Below are 17,488 nucleotides of genomic sequence, written 5' to 3' on the forward strand. Positions count from 1 at the left end.
GAGAATGAGGAAAAGTGCATAGTTAGTACAGGCTGTCCCATGATTAGCTCTGCCTGAGAGGATGAGTCTAGCTTGCAGCCAAGCAGAAAAACACACCCAAATTCCCTCAGATGTCAATCAAAGCCGGCACTTAAATGGACACTTTCACTCCTTGTTAGGTTTATTTACAATTGTTAACATTTTACAGATTGCCAGCAGAAGAGGAGTGGAGAACGATGGAAAATATGCGTCTTTCTGGCACTGAGAAACAGATCGAACGCATCTCTGCATAAAAATAACAGTGGGTCTAATTTTATATAACACCAGTCAAACCATTGTGCACCCTCAAGCCATTTAATATTCAGATATCATAATGATTTTTCAACATTCAAAGTTATTCATTTGATTGTGTAATTGTATTTGGATTGCTGGAGAGGAAGCAAATTGATTATGTGGAGTAAATAAGAGCAAAGCTGTATGTGATGTGTAATAAAACTGTCATTTGCTTTAGGTAATAATCAGATCTGTTCTTTTATAAGAGATTTAAAAAATGAGGTTACATAAACACTTCTATACATGAATGCCTGATATTTGGAATATATCCAAATAATCGATACACAACAACACACATTTAGTCTGAATCATATCCCTTTAGTGTTTACAAAAATAGCACTTTGCGAATGAACATTTTATGCCCTATAAATGGGAATTGATCAAATAAAACCATGATATGTATTATAATTGGAGGCAGATTAAATCCTGAAAAAGAAAAACTGTTAACACTTTAGTTTGCTTTAATTCTCACTATTAACTAGTTGTTTATTAGCATGCATATTACTAGTATATTGGCTTATACTTATGCCTGTACTTATAAAGCACATATTAATGCCTTGTTCTGCAAGAGCATATTCTATATTCTTTACCCCATACCTAAATTTAACAACTATCTTACTATTAATAAGCAGTAATTAGGAGTTTATTGAGGCAAAGGTTGTAGTTAATAGTGAATAAAAAGAAATGGTCCACAAACTGAAGTGTGACCAAAAACATTAAGTGTTTTAACAAAAAATAATTTTCAGTTATAGCTGCAAATGGCATATCACTACGGACCAACCATCTTTTCAAATATAATGTGTCTTTTGATCTAATTTTGACAGAAAAGTCCATCTTGAATCCTGTAAAATGTTACAGCAATACTGTTGTCAAAATAGACAACTGACTTCAAGGAAATTACTCCCTCTTACTGTGAGACCGAAAGAGAAAAAGTAAAAAAAATATATATACACATATACACACACATACAGTGGGGAAAATAAGTATTTGATACACTGCCGATTTTTCAACATGATCAAAATTACAGATCTCTCCATTCTTTGTAAGTGGGAAAACTTGAAAAATCGGCAGTGTATCAAATACTTATTTGCCCCACTGGATATATGTGATCGAAACATGTCGACACTTGTTAAACATTTTTAAAAATTCATAAGTCCAGAAGTATTTATCTTAAGGTCAATTAGTGAAAATGGGCAATTCCAAACTGTTTTAAAGGTCCCATGGCATGAAAATTTCACTTTATGAGGTTTTTTAACATTAATATGAGTTCCCCAAGCCTGACTATGGTCCCCCTGTGGCTAGAAATGGCGATAGGTGTAAACCGAGCCCTGTGTATCCTGCTTCGACTTTGAGAAAATGAAAGCTCAGATGGCCCAATCTGGAATCTTCCCCTTATGTCTATTATTCCCCCGGAATCTATTCCCCTTATTATTAATAATTTTTATTTTTAATATTTTTTATTTTTGTCACGGGGGTCTTGGGATGTGTGCCAAGATTCATGTTAATCAAACCAAAAGCCTTGGAAGAGTTTTTCATTTCAAAATCACGCAGAAAAATCACCTTAAACTGCAAATCTAGAATCTTTTGATTATAGTTCTTACAGTCAGAGAGTTATGAACTCAAAAGCAGTTGTTCTATATAGCGTCTGATTATGAACCATCCCATCAAGTTTGAGATTTCTAGATTTTTTTATTTTTAAAATGTCACTACCAAAAAAAAAAAGATGTACGGATAGATGAACATGTCACATCTTCTTATGAAATCAGAAAATAACCCCAGTTAAACCCCAAGTAAAGCGAGCAGTTTCTGAATCACAGATTGAGATACATTTAACCAAACACTTACACTTCATTGATACACTTCTGCTTGAACATTTAACACTGGTCTGAAATGGACGGCAGTTTTATTTGACATTCAAAGAATCTGCCCAAAGGTCCACAACAACAGCAACAACATTATCAAATCTCATCACAGTGTATGACCAAGAAAGTTATGACATGTATTAATAAATAAAAACTGTCCAATACATGTGAAGCAAGGGAAAAAATATATATATACAAAAAAAAAAAAAAACTGAGTGTCAGGGAATTTAGATATCAAGCTAACAATGAGATCCCATTTCTTTACTTTATTATTATTACTGTAATTTTTCTTTTAACAATCAAAACTGAGTCTGACCATTACAATTGTGTTATTCATGTATTAATCCAAGATTTATTTTGTGAATATTATCTTTTTAAATATTGGGCATGGTCAAATCCAACCACTGTCAACTGCAGATTGTATATCCTCAATGTAATGCTTTAGAAATAAATAAAACTAAAGTTATTGACATTTTATCAATTGAAATAGCAGCGTTTGAAACCACAAACATTTTTCAAGGTTGGACTGAACTATAACCACAGTTATGGATGTTTAACAACCATGAAGATCTAAACCATCTTAACCCCAAACAAGACTATAAAGCAACAGCATAAGCATTTTACAAGGCACAAAACTACTTTTTTTTCTTAATCACTTTTACAAACAACTATAAACCTACCAGTCTTCCCCCACAGTGACATTCTGAATGAGAATAACTGAATCTGAACAAATGAAACTCTTTGGAACTGCAGTGAAAAACATCTTCACGGTTGCCACAACTGAATCTACAACTTTATATCATCGTGGCAGAATGAAGCTCTACTGGTCTTCCTGAAAGGGGTAGCTGAGAGCTGGAGGGAAAACCTGGTTCCTGGACTGTTCATCCAGCAGAACCAAATCATCAGCGTCTCGTCCTCTGAATCTGCGGCGGCAAACTTTCACTGTCACTTTTTGCCCTTGAAACACTTTGAGTGCCTCTTTGGAGGCCATTGCCCTGGCGGCAACCTCATCACGCCCATAGCCCGTACCCATGTAGACGGTGCAGCAGCGCAGTTCACAAACCTGTCCTTCTTTCTGGGTACGTCCCATAGGCAGGTCAGGAATGTCTTTGAGTGGAACAAACACACAGGTAAGACTGGCCTTGCATGACTCCACACAACTGCGCAGGATTTCAAAGTGTTCCAGGTTGGGGCCAAAGCCACCAGCAGACACAAGCTTCCAAGCAACTGCCTTATAGAGTCGATTAAAAAAGGGCTGGTGTTCTGCAGGAGCCCCTGGCGCAGGGCCCGATGGATGCCCAGCACTCTTTGCATGAGCTTTAACATCTGTATCATTGGGTTTAGCCTTCTTACTCTGGTAATCAGCTTCCACTACTGCAAAATATAGTTAAAGAGATCAGTGTAAATCTGTGATAAAATCATTCTGTATTACTATAATAAAATCTTACTGACACTTTTTGAAAGAAATTACTTTTATTCAGCAAGGACACATTAAACAGATAAAAAGAGAGTGGAGACATTCAGATTGTTAAAAAAATCTACTTTTCAAATACATTCCACAAAAATATTAAGCAGCACAGTTGTTTTCAACATTGATAATAATAATAATAAATGTTTTCTTCAGCAGCAAGTCAGTCTATTAGAATGATTTCTGAAGGATCATGCAAAACTGAAGACTGGAGCAATGGCTGCTGGAGATTAAGTTTTACCATGACAGGAATAAATTACATTTTAAAATATTTATTTATAGTTATTTTAAATTGTAATAACATTCCACAATATTACTGTTTTTGTATTAATATATTTATTTTAAAAGCATTCAAAAGCGTACCAAACCCAAATGTTTGAACAGTATTTTAATTCAATGACACAAATTAAAGATAGCCCCTTACCTGAAACTGCAGGTCTTTTTGTTTTTCCCATGATTTCATCTCTAGTCTTTCTCACAGGGGCCTCGGTCACAGTGATTCCTTCTGCCATCTCATTTACCTTGTCCATTACAGGCTGTGGATACCTGCATTAGGGTCAGTGACAAATAAGAGAGTTCTCAGTAAAAAAGGGAAAATCTTAAAAAAAAAAAAAAAAAAAAAAAAAAAAAAAAAAATCTAGACTAAAACGTGTGCCAAGTTATTAGAAAAGTATCCGAAGTGTGGTGTGACTATTATTTGATGAACATTTTTCAAATATTAACATACTAATAACAAATAAAACTAACTGCTTTTCCCCAAAAATAATAAAAGATTGCGTCAAACTAGAACTTCCTTTGTTTAATCTTTATTATGATATCAGGACAGTTCTATGATCTTTACATTTTCTATTTCATGTGACTCCAAAAACATACACATTGATTTGTAATACCACTGATTCTTGAGACACGATGGGACAAAACATGTCCAGCAATTGTAACTGCTATTAGGTTTAAAAATGTATATATTTTCAATTGTAAATGTTATGAGGGATAAATAATAGAGTGCATTTCAAACAATTATCCCCTTCAATTTAATCATTATTATATAGAATCTATGACACTTATTGTCTTCTCACTACATCAAAAAGAGAAGGGAAGGGTTCAGTCATTCATATGCTATAAAATGCATACAAATGATTTAGTGATGAAAAAGAGCTTGTTTTATCAAAAGTAGCACTTAATAACATCTCATATCAAAGCAAGTTTGTTTTCCAATGACACATGCGCGTTTCATAACATTTCAAAGTTGTGTCCCCACATTTTGTCAACAATGTCAGACATTCATTAAAATGTAATAAAATCAGGGTATATCAGGGGCAGCTGCCACTCTAAACTGCCACATTCAGCCTCTGCAGAGTACATCAATGTCAGACGGGCTCTGGCAAGTTTCATAGTTTTAGAATATTTTAAATCCTAATGTTAATATTTTCTGTGTCACAACCAAATGTCAACACCATCTTCCAATTTCTGAGGAAATTATTTGAAATAATTTTATTCTCCTGAAGCAGGTTCTGGAAGCATATAGCTTCAACAGAAAAAAATAAATGGCTACTACATGAACTCCATTCGTTTTGTGAAAGAAATGGCAAGATTTTCTGTCTGACGGGCCAATGATGATGAGTTGATATTCAACGTGAAGTCATGTTTTTGTGGTTTTCAAGTTATTTTTAATTATATTAAATATAAAATAGTGTTTAATTTTTAAAAAAATGTGTGAATACTAAATATGTGACCTGACAGCATATCTTGCTTTTGTGGATTGATCGTCATCACTTCTAGCAGAGTCAGGGTTGAGGGAACATGAGGCTGAGGGAACACAAAACACTGGATAAAACATATCTATTCATAATACAGTTGGTTTGCATACTACTATAATAATATGTGTTCTGATCATTTGTTAAGATGTTTAAATGTGAATATGATGAATGCAAATGGATAGAGGTAACAACTGTTTCATTTGTTCATTTAACTGTTTTCAAAAGTTACCTTGTTACCATAGCAAACGCACAGCAGACATACTGTTCTGAGATGAGAGAAAATAGATCATTTGTGTTCCAATGATATATCAAAATACTTAAATGTGAATCTTGAATAAAAGCTTTATAAACAATAACATACTCGCTGTTTGTTGTATTTGTTTTAATACAGTAATTGATTGATTCAATGTATTTGATAGTTAAAATGACTACAAATTCAGGTTTTTGTCACCACTGTCAGATATATGTCAACTGTCACCTCCATCAGATGAATATTTTGATATTTCATTATATTTTATATTTGTGGAGGAATTGTTGGCCACATGTCAAAATGTGATGTCTGCTAACATGAGAATGTGTTTTGAAATGTTACAAACATCTTGATTGCTTGATCGCAAAGTAAGTGATGGCAAGGTAAAAAACACATTTTGATAAAGAAAAGTTAGTAAAGTTGAATCAAAGCATAGCTCAGTAGCTTAGTACATATTAGATACATAAATGTAGTTTCATTTGTATGAGTACAAGGTATTATTTTTTAATATGGCACCCTGTTTTGTCCCACTTCTCAAGAATCAGTGATACTAAAATATTAACTTTAATACTAGACATTAAAATAAAAGTGTATTCAAGTACACTACCTTTCAAAAGTGTGGGATCAGAAAGATTTTTTAATAATGTTTTAAAGAAGTCTCTTATTGCCACCAAGGCTACATTCATTTGATCACTGAAATATTGAGAAAAATTATTTAAAATAACTTTATATTTCAATATATTTGATGTACTTTAATCCTGTGAAGACAAAGCTGATTTTTCAGCAGCCATTACATAACTGTGAAAAAAACGTCTCAAGATTCTTTGAAAAATGTATTCAAAGAGTATTAAATTGAAACAGAAATATTTAGTAAAATTATAAAATACTTAATGTGCTTTTGCTGAATAAAAGTATTGAATTCTTAAAAAAAAAAAAAAACCTTACTGACCCCAAACTTTCAAAATAAATTGATTCATTGACCCACTAACAACTGAAATTAGAAATGCATTTTGTGCTTGTGAAAAGAAAAATCCAAAAAAGACCATTACCGACAGCCCAAAAACACGTGGTTGGACCAAACCATGGACAGAGACAGAAGTTTGTCCAAACTAGAACTTGGGATCCCAGGTTGGATGGTAGGAAAGACCTCCATATTGCGCAGGACAAACTCTCTTCTAGCATGCCACTGTTTGTTTGTCTCACAGGGTCCTCTTAAAGATTGCAGCCAGTTCTCCAGATGTGGATTCTGACTGAGGAACTCAGAGACGATATCTCCTCCTCTCTCCGCCGCCATCACTGTAAACAAGCAAAACAACCCAAAGTTAGTTTGAGAAGTCCATAACACAGCAGCTTCGGGGCCTGAGGGCTGTAATTCCAGGCATGTTTCCCAGCGACAGACAAACAAACAGTTCAACAGCAGTAGGCAAGATATTAATGCCGCAGACTGAACGGTTTACACACAAACAGATGTATTTTAATATTACATTAGAGCTCTCAGTGCTGAGTTAATTGTAGCTTAAATTGTAGGATTGTTTTCATTCGAGTTCGGACAGATTATTATTATAAGTTATCACGTTATAATTAGCAGTACTACATTAAAATGACCACTTTGCTCACCCTGCAGGGATTTACGTAACTCTAATCTCAACTTCATGGAGCTCAATCAGTCGCTATAAGTGCAATCAAAATATGTCATACAAATGAAACAAAAAACTCCACAACTGACCGCTAAGAGACAGTAGGCCCTGTTTACCTCTAAATATATTCTCTGCAGATGAGTCCTCATCAGCTGTATGTGGTAAAAAATACAATATATGATATTAAATGTGAGTGAGCAGGAGCTGGCTGAGCACTTCCGCTGTCGCGCTCGGGATCTGCGTCATCAACATGCGACCGGGGGTTTTGGCGGTGCGAAAATATTAATGATGAGCACTTACTTGTATTTTTTTTTATCGTGTGTTTCATTTGGATGCGCTATCTGACTAACAGCACTGATACAATGATCCATGAGCTGCTGCTGGCCCTGAGTGGGTATCCTGGGACGATATTTACCTGGAATAAACGCAATGGATTGCAGGTATTGTATGTAACTTACTCTGTCAGTTATGCATCTAATAATGTTTGTGTGTATACCTGAATAATAGACTAGATAAATTGCAATTATGGCTGTACGGAAGTACGACAATAATGTTTATCTAACGTTCAGTATTTTTATTATATTAATACATTTATATATAGATTTATTTTTAAATCCCCTACTGTGGCAGTGATAGTTACATGGTACTTCAGAGAATACCATGATATAACAATGCATAAAAGACGCATGCCCAAAAACTGATATCTTCACAAAAACACCATGTCCATGAAAATAATACTGTGGTACTATGTTAGTGGTGGTATGTCAGTATAATGAGAATCAAGTGTTGCTGATCACAGGTGTCCCAGGACCTTCCGTTCCTCCACCCCAGTGAAACCGGTGTCCTCAACCGGCTCTGTAAAATGGGCACTGACTATGTGCGCTTCACAGAGTTCATAGAGCAACACACGGGTCATGTCCACCAACAGGTAATCTGAGTGTATTCTGCATGCATTGTGTGTGAAGGACGTGATCAGATCAAGTCTTCTTCATGTGTCACAGGAGCATTACTCCAGCCAGCCGAGTCAGACTGGGCTTCATGGCATTTACCTGCGGGCGTTCTGCACTGGGCTCAATTCTATGCTGCAGCCCTATCGGCACGCTTTATTGGACCTTGAAAAAGAGGTTTTACATTTGAAGTCCTTATGGTGCTTTTATGGCCAAATTTAAGATTATGTTAAACATTTTAAATATTTAAATATTCCCTGCAGTTTCTTGGTGATCCACACCTCTCTATTTCTCATGTGAACTACATGCTGGAACAGGTAAATCAAACTGTTTATAAGTTTCACCTATACATCCATTCCACTGAATTATTCAGAATGATCTAATTGATCCATTTACCCTACTGTTTAAAAGTTTCGCACCAGTCATTTTTTAAATAAATTAATGCGTTTATTCAGCAATTGTGCATTAAATTGATCAAAAGTCATACTAAAGACATTTATAATGTTACATAAGATTTTTATTACATTTTTTTCCAAAATACCGTAAAGCAGCTCAGCTATTTTCAACATTGATAATAATAAGAAATGTTTCTTGGGTGCCAAATCAGCATGTTAGAATGATTTTTTTTAAATGACTTCACTGAAGACTGGAATGATGACTGCAGATTTACCATCACAGGAATTTTTTTTTTTTTTTAAATATTAAAATAGAAATGGTTATTTTAAATTGTAATAATATTTCACAATATTACGTTCTTACTGTATATTTGATCAAATAAGTGCAAGCTTGATGAACATAAGAGACTTCTTTTAAAAGCATTAAAAAAATCTTACCGACTTTTGAACAGTATTGTGTATTATATGGTTGTATATTATTTTAAGAATATTAATTTAATTTATTTCATTTTGCCATTCACTCCCATTCAAAATTTGGGATCAGCCAGCTTTTTAATGCTTTTAATGGAGTCTGTTATGCTCATCAAAGCTGTAGTTATTTGATCAAAAATACAGAAAAAAAACTAATATTGTGGCATATTATTGCAGTTTCTAATATTGTTTTTTTTTATTAATATAATTTAAAATATAGTTTATTTCTGTGACGCAGTGCTGAATTTCATCAGCCATTACTCCAGTCTCCAGTGTCACATGATCCTTCGGAAATCTGACTGAAGACTTAAGTAATTATGCTTAAAATTCAGCTTTGATCACAGGAATAAATTATATTTTAAAGTATATTAAAATAGAAAACTGTTATTTTAAATTGCAATACTATATAGCCTTTATGAGTATAAGAACCTTATTTGAACATTAAAAATCTTTACTGATCCCAAACTTTTAAATGGCAGTGTAAGTCTCAGATTTTTCATATTAACACTAAGTATTCAACCCCTCTGTATATGACTAACTTGTAATTTATTCTGTTGTTTAGTTTCAGCTTCTCTTCCCCTCTGTGATGGTTGTTGTGGAGACAATCAAGTCTCAGAAGGTCGGTAGCTTGACGGGTGCCACTGGTTTGCAGTAAATGATTAGAAGAGTGCATGGTTGAAAATAATAACCTTTCTGAAACTTTCTTGTTTCAACAGATTCATGGCTGCCAGATCCTAGAGACTGTGTACAAGCACAGCTGTGGAGGACTGCCTCCTGTCAGGATGGCCTTAGAGAAGTGAGCTCTCAAAAACCCAACTAAAAACCCCTAATGCACGTGGCAGTCGAACGTAAGACAGAATTCTATTTTTACTGCTCTAATGGTAGTGTCTGTTTTGCAGGATTCTTGCAGTCTGCCATGGCGTGATGTATAAGCAGCTGGCTGCGTGGATGCTGCACGGGTTGCTGCTGGATAAGAGTGAGGAGTTCTTTGTCAAGCAGGGCCCCAGCGCGGGCGGAGCCACAGCTGCACAGGAGGAAGAGGAGGAGGACCTGGGAATCGGAGGGCTGAGTGGAAAACAGCTCCGTGAGCTGCAGGATTTGGTGAGCGACTAAATATCTGAAGTTCGGTGTTTCAGGGCAGGCTGGGTCATATGTCTGGAGTGATTTCTTAGTCTCTTAATGTATAAATGTTTATGTGTGTTTGTGTATATGTAAACAAGGAGGTCCAAGGCTCAACTATAAAGTTTTTTTTTTTTTTTTTTTAACAGCCCAGTAGTTTAAATTTTTCACTTGCCCTGTGAATATTTTCAATGGCTGTAACACAAAGATGGATTTTATCTTGGCAGTGGTTTTTTTTTTTTTTATAAATACATTTATTATATTATTTTATTTCATTTTAAAAAACAAATCTCCACAAAAAAACCTGTAAATTATACAACCATAATCTAACTTCATAAATTCATCAATAAACTTTTTCTGGATGCGAAATAGTGCTGATTTATTTAAAGTTCATTACAAATGCTAAAGTTTTCAAGGCCTAAGAATATATGAAATAAAACCAATTTACACTTTCAGAATGCCTCCAAAAATAAATTGGTCCCTAGTACAACTTCTACTATAATGATCAGTTTTTATCTCAGCAATGTAATTATATATATTTAGGGCCCAAGCCAGTAAGGCGCAGGGCCCTATTGTTCTTCTAAGGATTATTAGGGCCCAAGCCAGTAAGGCGCAGGGCCCTATTGTTCTTCTAAGGATTATTATTTTTAGGGCCCAAGCCAGTAAGGCGCAGGGCCCTATTGTTCTTCTAAGGATTATTATTTTTTTTTTTTTTTTTTTTTTTTTTTTTATTTTTTATTTCAATCATCCGGGCACTTTTGGGGGCCTTAACGTGCCCGAAAACTCTCGAAAATTGGCACGCACATTGGAACCTGCGGCCATTAGGACGCCGCTGAGGCTGGGACCCGGGCGTGGCACAGGGGCTCTACGGCGCCCCCTGGAAAATTGTCAGAAAACTTGATGTATAGCTCACACATACTTGCACGTATTCATATGAAACTCGGTACACATATAGAAATCATTGAGCTGAACAACTTTCACGCAGCATGTCTTAGGCTCCGCCCAACAGGAAGTCGGCTATTCAGGGCTGTTTAAAAAGCGCATGCTCTGGAATTTGATATACTCCTCTGAGGATTTCCATACGATTGCCACCAAACTCGGTGAACATGATCTCAGGACATTGGGGACGCTAAATTGCGAAGATATTTTTGATATGTCGAACGGTTTGCCCGTGGCGAGGCGATGAAGTTATGGCGAAAAATGAGACCCAGGAAATGCCTAATAACGTCCACATACATTGTATGATGTAGATCAAACTTCAGTGATTTGTTCTTTGTATGATGCCGATCGGATAGATGTGACTATTATGACTGAAAGTTATAGCGCCACCAACTGGCTGCAGGAAGTGTGTCGTTTTCAAAATGCTTTGAATTCAGCATCTTATTTTTACTCGATTTGCTTCAAACTTCACCAGAATAATGTCAAAACACGGCCGATGTAAAACTGTGAAGGGAAGATTGATATCTAAAATTATGTTGCCATGGCAACGTGTCAAAGTTGAAAATTCGTTTCTGGTGATTTTGAGGCAGATAACATGTTTAGAATGTCATGAAACTCAACACACATATGAGTATTAATGATAGTTAGACACTGGAAAAAGCTCATATACGGGCGTGGAAGAGGCACTCTATAGCGCCACCTTTTGTCAAAAATGAGGGGGTTAGTTTTAGCTACAGACCCCAAACTCGGTACATAAATTGTTCTAATTAATCCGGACAACTTTCTAATTTACAGTCATTAGCTACGACCAACAGGAAGTCGGCTATATTTATTTTAATGTGGGTTTTTTTTAAAAACGGGCTGTAAACAAATTAATACTCCTCCAAGCAGAAACACGGAAATCACACCAAACATTTTTTATCATGATGCCAAAATACTGAAGATGCTAAATTGCGGACGGATTTAGGATATCTTGAACGATGATTTAATGGCAATTTATTAAAGTTACAGTAAAAAAGATCATTTCTTTTTTTTTTTTATCTTTTAAGAGCAGCTTCCAAACACTTCATAAAAAATTACATACACAGAACAATACAGTCTGAGGATATGTGATTAATTTTATGAATTTACAATACACTATGCAGAGGAGAAAATTTGAAAACTATCAGAGAGTTAGACTTAGACTGCTTCTGAGTGAGAGATCCCTGTCAGCCTGCAGCTGAGTGAGGGGTGGGGGTGGGGGTGGGGTGTGAGTGACTGTGTGAGTGACTGTGTGGATTGAGCCAGTGGGTGAGAGAGAGAAAGAGAGAGAGAGGGTCTGTTTTTTTAAATCTTTAAAAAATGCTTATAAATCATTAAAGATTTTGATAACACTTTATAATAAGGTCTCAATTCTTAACATTAGGAAATGCATTAATTAACGTGAACTAACAATGAAAAATATATTTTTACAGCATGTTAATTCTTCCATGATAGTATGAACTAACAAAGAACAATTTTTTTAAAGCATTTATTAATCTTTTTAATGTTAGAAAATTAGTCATGTTCAAAAGATAAACTTTAAAATGTAATAATATATAAACACATTTTGGAATTAATATTGATCAACATTAAATGGTATATAATTATTAATGATTATATATATATAATGATAGCTACAGACACCAAACTCGGTACATAAATTGTTCTTATTAATCCGGACAACTTTCTAATTTACAGTCATTAGCTACGACCAACAGGAAATCGGCTATTTTTTTTTTTTATGTGTTTTTTTTTTTTTTAAACGGGCTGTAAACAAATTCATACTCCTCCCAAGCAGAAACCAACAATTCACACCAAACATTTTTTCACATGCTTCCAAGATACTGAAGATACTACATTGCGGACGGATTTAGGATATCTTGAACGGTGATTTAATGGCAATTTATTAAAGTCACAGTAAAAAATAACACTTTTCTTTTTTTTTATCTTTTAAGAGCAGCTTCAAAACACTTCATAAAAAATTACATACACAGAACAATACAGTCTGAGGATATGTTATTAATTCCATGAATTTACAATACACTATACAGAGGAGAACATTTTCAAACTTATCAGAGTTCTCCTGTCTCTGTGCTTCTAATGTGTGCGGTAGGTGACTGGGTGAGTGACTGACTGTGTGAGTTCAGTGAGTGTGGAGGGGGAGAGAGAGAGAGAGAGGTCTGTTTAAACTTCTCAATAAAATCCTTAAAAAATGCTTATAAAGCATTAAAGGTTTTGATAACACTTTATAATTAAGTCTCATTTGTTAACAGTAGGGAATGCATTAATTAACATGAACTAACAATGAAAAATTTATTTTTTACAACATGTTAATTCTTCATTGATAGTATGAACTTACAATGAACTAACAATGAACAAAATATTTTTAATATTAGAAAAATAGTCATGTTCAAAAAATAAAACTTTAAAATGTAATAATATATTAACACATTTTGGAATTGATTTTGATAAACATTAAATGGTATATATTTATTAATGATGTAAATTAACAACAGTTAAATAATGTTGTTTTTTAACATTGGTTAATTCACAAATAACATTAAATATTAACAATATATTTTTTACTTTATTAATTTGTGTTAGAAAAAATTATTCATGTTAGTTAATGGAAAAATAAATCATTAAAAAAAGCTTATAAATCATTAAAACCTTTGGTAACTATAATAATTTCTCATTTGTTAGCATTAGTAAATGCATTAACTAACATCAACTACCAATGAAAAATATATTTTCACAGAATTTAAAGTTTTATATGTTGTTCTGTGTGTGTGTGTGTTTCACTGAGTTGATGGTTTGGATTAACCCTTTAATTGCCGTATCCCTTAAAACCAAACTGCCAGAGGGTTACTGTGATGCTTGTGCTCGCTGGGCACCGTTTTATCGATGCCACCGGGGTGGCGTATGCTGACGGCTTGGGCCCGTCATCGCTGCTCGCAGCTATATTTTTTTTTTTTTTTTTTTTATTTCAATCATCCGGGCACTTTTGGGGGCCTTAACGTGCCCGAAAACTCTTGAAAATTGGCACGCACATTGGAACCTGCGGCCATTAGGACGCCGCTGAGGCTGGGACCCGGGCGTGGCACAGGGGCTCTACGGCGCCCCCTGGAAAATTGTCAGAAAACTTTATGTATAGCTCACACATACTTGCACATATTCATATGAAACTCGGTACATATATAGAACTCATTGAGCCGAACAACTTCCGTGCAGCATGTCTTAGGCTCCGCCCAACAGGAAGTCGGCTATTCAGGGCTGTTTAAAAAGCACATGCTCTGGAATTTGATATACTCCTCTGAGGATTTCCATACGATTGCCACCAAACTCGGTGAACATGATCTCAAGACATTGGGGACGCTAAATTGCGAAGATATTTTTGATATGTCGAACGGTTTGCCCGTGGCGAGGCGATGAAGTTATGGCGAAAAATGAGACCCAGGAAATGCCTAATAACGTCCACATACATTGTATGATGTAGATCAAACTTCAGAGATTTGTTCGTTGTATGATGCCGATCGGATAGATGTGACTATTATGACTGAAAGTTATAGCGCCACCAACTGGCTGCAGGAAGTGTGTCGTTTTCAAAATGCTTTGAATTCAGCATCTTATTTTTACTCGATTTGCTTCAAACTTCACCAGAATAATGTCAAAACACGGCCGATGTAAAACTGTGAAGGGAATATTGAAATCTAAAATTGTGTTGCCATGGCAACGTGTCAAAGTTGAAAATTCGTTTCTGGTGATTTTGAGGCAGATAACATGTTTAGAATGTCATGAAACTCAACACACATATGAGTAATAATGATAGTTAGACACTGGAAAAAGCTCATAAACGGGCGTGGAAGAGGCACTCTATAGCGCCACCTTTTGTCAAAAATGGGGGGGTTAGTTTTAGCTACAGACACCAAACTCGGTACATAAATTGTTCTTATTAATCCGGACAACTTTCTAATTTACAGTCATTAGCTACGACCAACAGGACGTCGGCTATATTTATTTTAATGTGGGTTTTTTTTTTAAACGGGCTGTAAACAAATTCATACTCCTCCAAACAGAAACACGGAAATCACACCAAACATTTTTTCTCATGATGCCAAAATACTGATGATGCTAAATTGCGGACGGATTTAGGATATCTTGAACGATGATTTAATGGAAATTTATTAAAGTTACAGTAAACAAGAAAAAACTTTTTTTTTTTTATCTTTTAAGAGCAGCTTCCAAACACTTCATAAGAAATTACATACACAGAACAATACAGTCTGAGGTTATGGGATTAATTTCATGAATTTACAATACACTATGCGGAGGAGAAAATTTAAAAACTATCAGATCTGCTTTTGAGTGAGAGCTCCCTGCCAGCCTGCCTCTGAGTGAGAGCTCCCTGTCACTGCTGCTGAGTGAGGGGTGGGGGTGGGCTGTGAGTGACTGTGTGAGTGACTGTGTGGATTGAGGCAGTGGGTGAGAGAGAGAAAGAGAGAGAGGGTCTGTTTTTTAAAATCTTAAAAAAATGCTTATAAATCATTAAAGATTTTGATAACACTTTATAATAAGGTCTCATTTCTTAACATTAGGAAATGCATTAATTAACGTGAACTAACAATGAAAAATATATTTTTACAGCATGTTAACTCTTCCATGATAGTATGAAATAACAAAGAGCAATTTTTTTTAAAGCATTTATTAATCTTTTTAATGTTAGAAAAATAGTCATGTTCAAAAGATAAACTTTAAAATTTAATAATATATTAACACATTTTGGAATTAATATTGATCAACATTAAATGGTATATAATTATTAATGTTTATATATATATATATATATATATATATATATATATATATATATATAATGATAGCTACAGACACCAAACTCGGTACATAAATTGTTCTTATTAATCCGGACAACTTTCTAATTTACAGTCATTAGCTACGACCAACAGGAAGTCGGCTATATTTATTTTAATGTGTTTTTTTTTTTTAAACGAGCTGTAAACAAATTCATACTCCTCCAAACAGAAACACGGAAATCACACCAAACATTTTTTATCATGATCCTAAAATACTGAAGATGCTAAATTGCGGACGGATTTAGGATATCTTGAACGGTGTTTTAATGGCAATTTATTAAAGTTACAGAAAAAAGAGAACTTTTTTTTTTATCTTTTAAGAGCAGCTTCCAAACACTTCATAAAAAATTACATACACAGAACAATACAGTGTAAGGATATGTGCTTAATTTCATGAATTTACAATACACTATGCTTAGGAGAAAAATGTCAAACTTAGAGATCTCCTGTCACTGCTTCTAATGTGTGCGGTAGGTGACTGGGTGAGTGACTGACTGTGTGAGTTCAGTGAGTGTAGAGGGGGAGAGAGAGAGAGAGAGAGAGAGAGAGATAGAGAGAGGGTCTGTTTAAACTTCTCAATAAAATCCTTAAAAAATGCTTATAAAGCATTAAAGGTTTTGATAACACTTTATAATTAAGTCTCATTTGTTAACAGTAGGGAATGCATTAATTAACATGAACTAACAATGAAAAATATATTTTTTACAGCATGTTAATTCTTCATTGATAGTATGAACTTACAATGAGCTAACAATGAACAAAATATTTTTAATATTAGAAAAATAGTCATGTTCAAAAGATAAAACATTAAAATGTAATAATATATTAACACATTTTGGAATTGATTTTGATAAACATTAAATGGTATATATTTATTAATGATGTAAATTAACAACAGTTAAATAATGTTGTTTTTTAACATTGGTTAATTCACAAATAACATTAAATATTAACAATATATTTTTTACTTTATTCATTTGTGTTAGAAAAAATTATTAATGTTAGTTAATGGAAAAATAAATCATTAAAAAATGCTTATAAATCATTAAAACCTTTGGTAACTATAATAATTTCTCATTTGTTAGCATTAGTAAATGCATTAACTAACATGAACTACCAATGAAAAATATATTTTCACAGAATTTAAAGTTTTATATGTTGTTCTGTGTGTGTGTGTTTCACAGAGTTGATGGTTTGGATTAACCCTTTAATTGCCGTATCCCTTAAAACCAAACTGCCAGAGGGTTACTGTGATGCGTGTGCTCGCTGGGCACCGTTTTATCGATGCCACCGGGGTGGCGTATGCTGACGGCTTGGGCCCGTCATCGCTGCTTGCAGCTATATTTTTTTTTTTTTTTTTTTTTTTTTTTTTTATTATTTTTTATTTCGACTATCCGGGTACTTTTGGGGGCCTTAACGTGCCCGAAAACTCTTGAAAA

At 34.4% G+C, this 17,488-nt stretch overlaps 2 protein-coding genes across 2 annotated transcripts in view; one reads left to right on the top strand and one right to left on the bottom strand.

Moving 5' to 3' along the window:
• Window positions 1–1,984: 1,984 nt before the first annotated feature.
• On the bottom strand, window positions 1,985–7,538 carry LOC306870911 (protein CDKN2AIP homolog A-like). The gene is made up of 4 exons (XM_079418495.1): window positions 7,403–7,538; window positions 6,699–6,945; window positions 4,067–4,188; window positions 1,985–3,548 (listed from the first exon to the last, which is right to left on the bottom strand). The coding sequence occupies exons 2-4, from the start codon at window positions 6,941–6,943 to the stop codon at window positions 2,995–2,997; spliced, it is 921 nt and encodes a 306-aa protein (XP_079274621.1). The 5' UTR covers window positions 6,944–6,945; window positions 7,403–7,538; the 3' UTR covers window positions 1,985–2,994.
• A 13-nt stretch (window positions 7,539–7,551) lies between these two features.
• LOC306870906 (gamma-tubulin complex component 4-like) overlaps window positions 7,552–17,488 on the top strand; it is a 75,420-nt gene continuing 65,483 nt past the window's right edge. Inside the window, exons 1-7 of the mRNA XM_079418483.1 lie at window positions 7,552–7,726; window positions 8,086–8,214; window positions 8,288–8,410; window positions 8,497–8,550; window positions 9,662–9,718; window positions 9,816–9,895; window positions 9,999–10,200. Of these exons, the coding sequence (XP_079274609.1) occupies window positions 7,619–7,726; window positions 8,086–8,214; window positions 8,288–8,410; window positions 8,497–8,550; window positions 9,662–9,718; window positions 9,816–9,895; window positions 9,999–10,200 (753 nt within the window). The 5' untranslated portion in view covers window positions 7,552–7,618. The remainder of the gene's footprint in view (window positions 7,727–8,085; window positions 8,215–8,287; window positions 8,411–8,496; window positions 8,551–9,661; window positions 9,719–9,815; window positions 9,896–9,998; window positions 10,201–17,488) is intronic.

This window comes from Barbus barbus, assembly GCF_936440315.1.
Source record: "Barbus barbus genome assembly, chromosome: 1".
In the NCBI taxonomy this organism is placed as follows: Eukaryota; Metazoa; Chordata; class Actinopteri; order Cypriniformes; family Cyprinidae; genus Barbus; species Barbus barbus.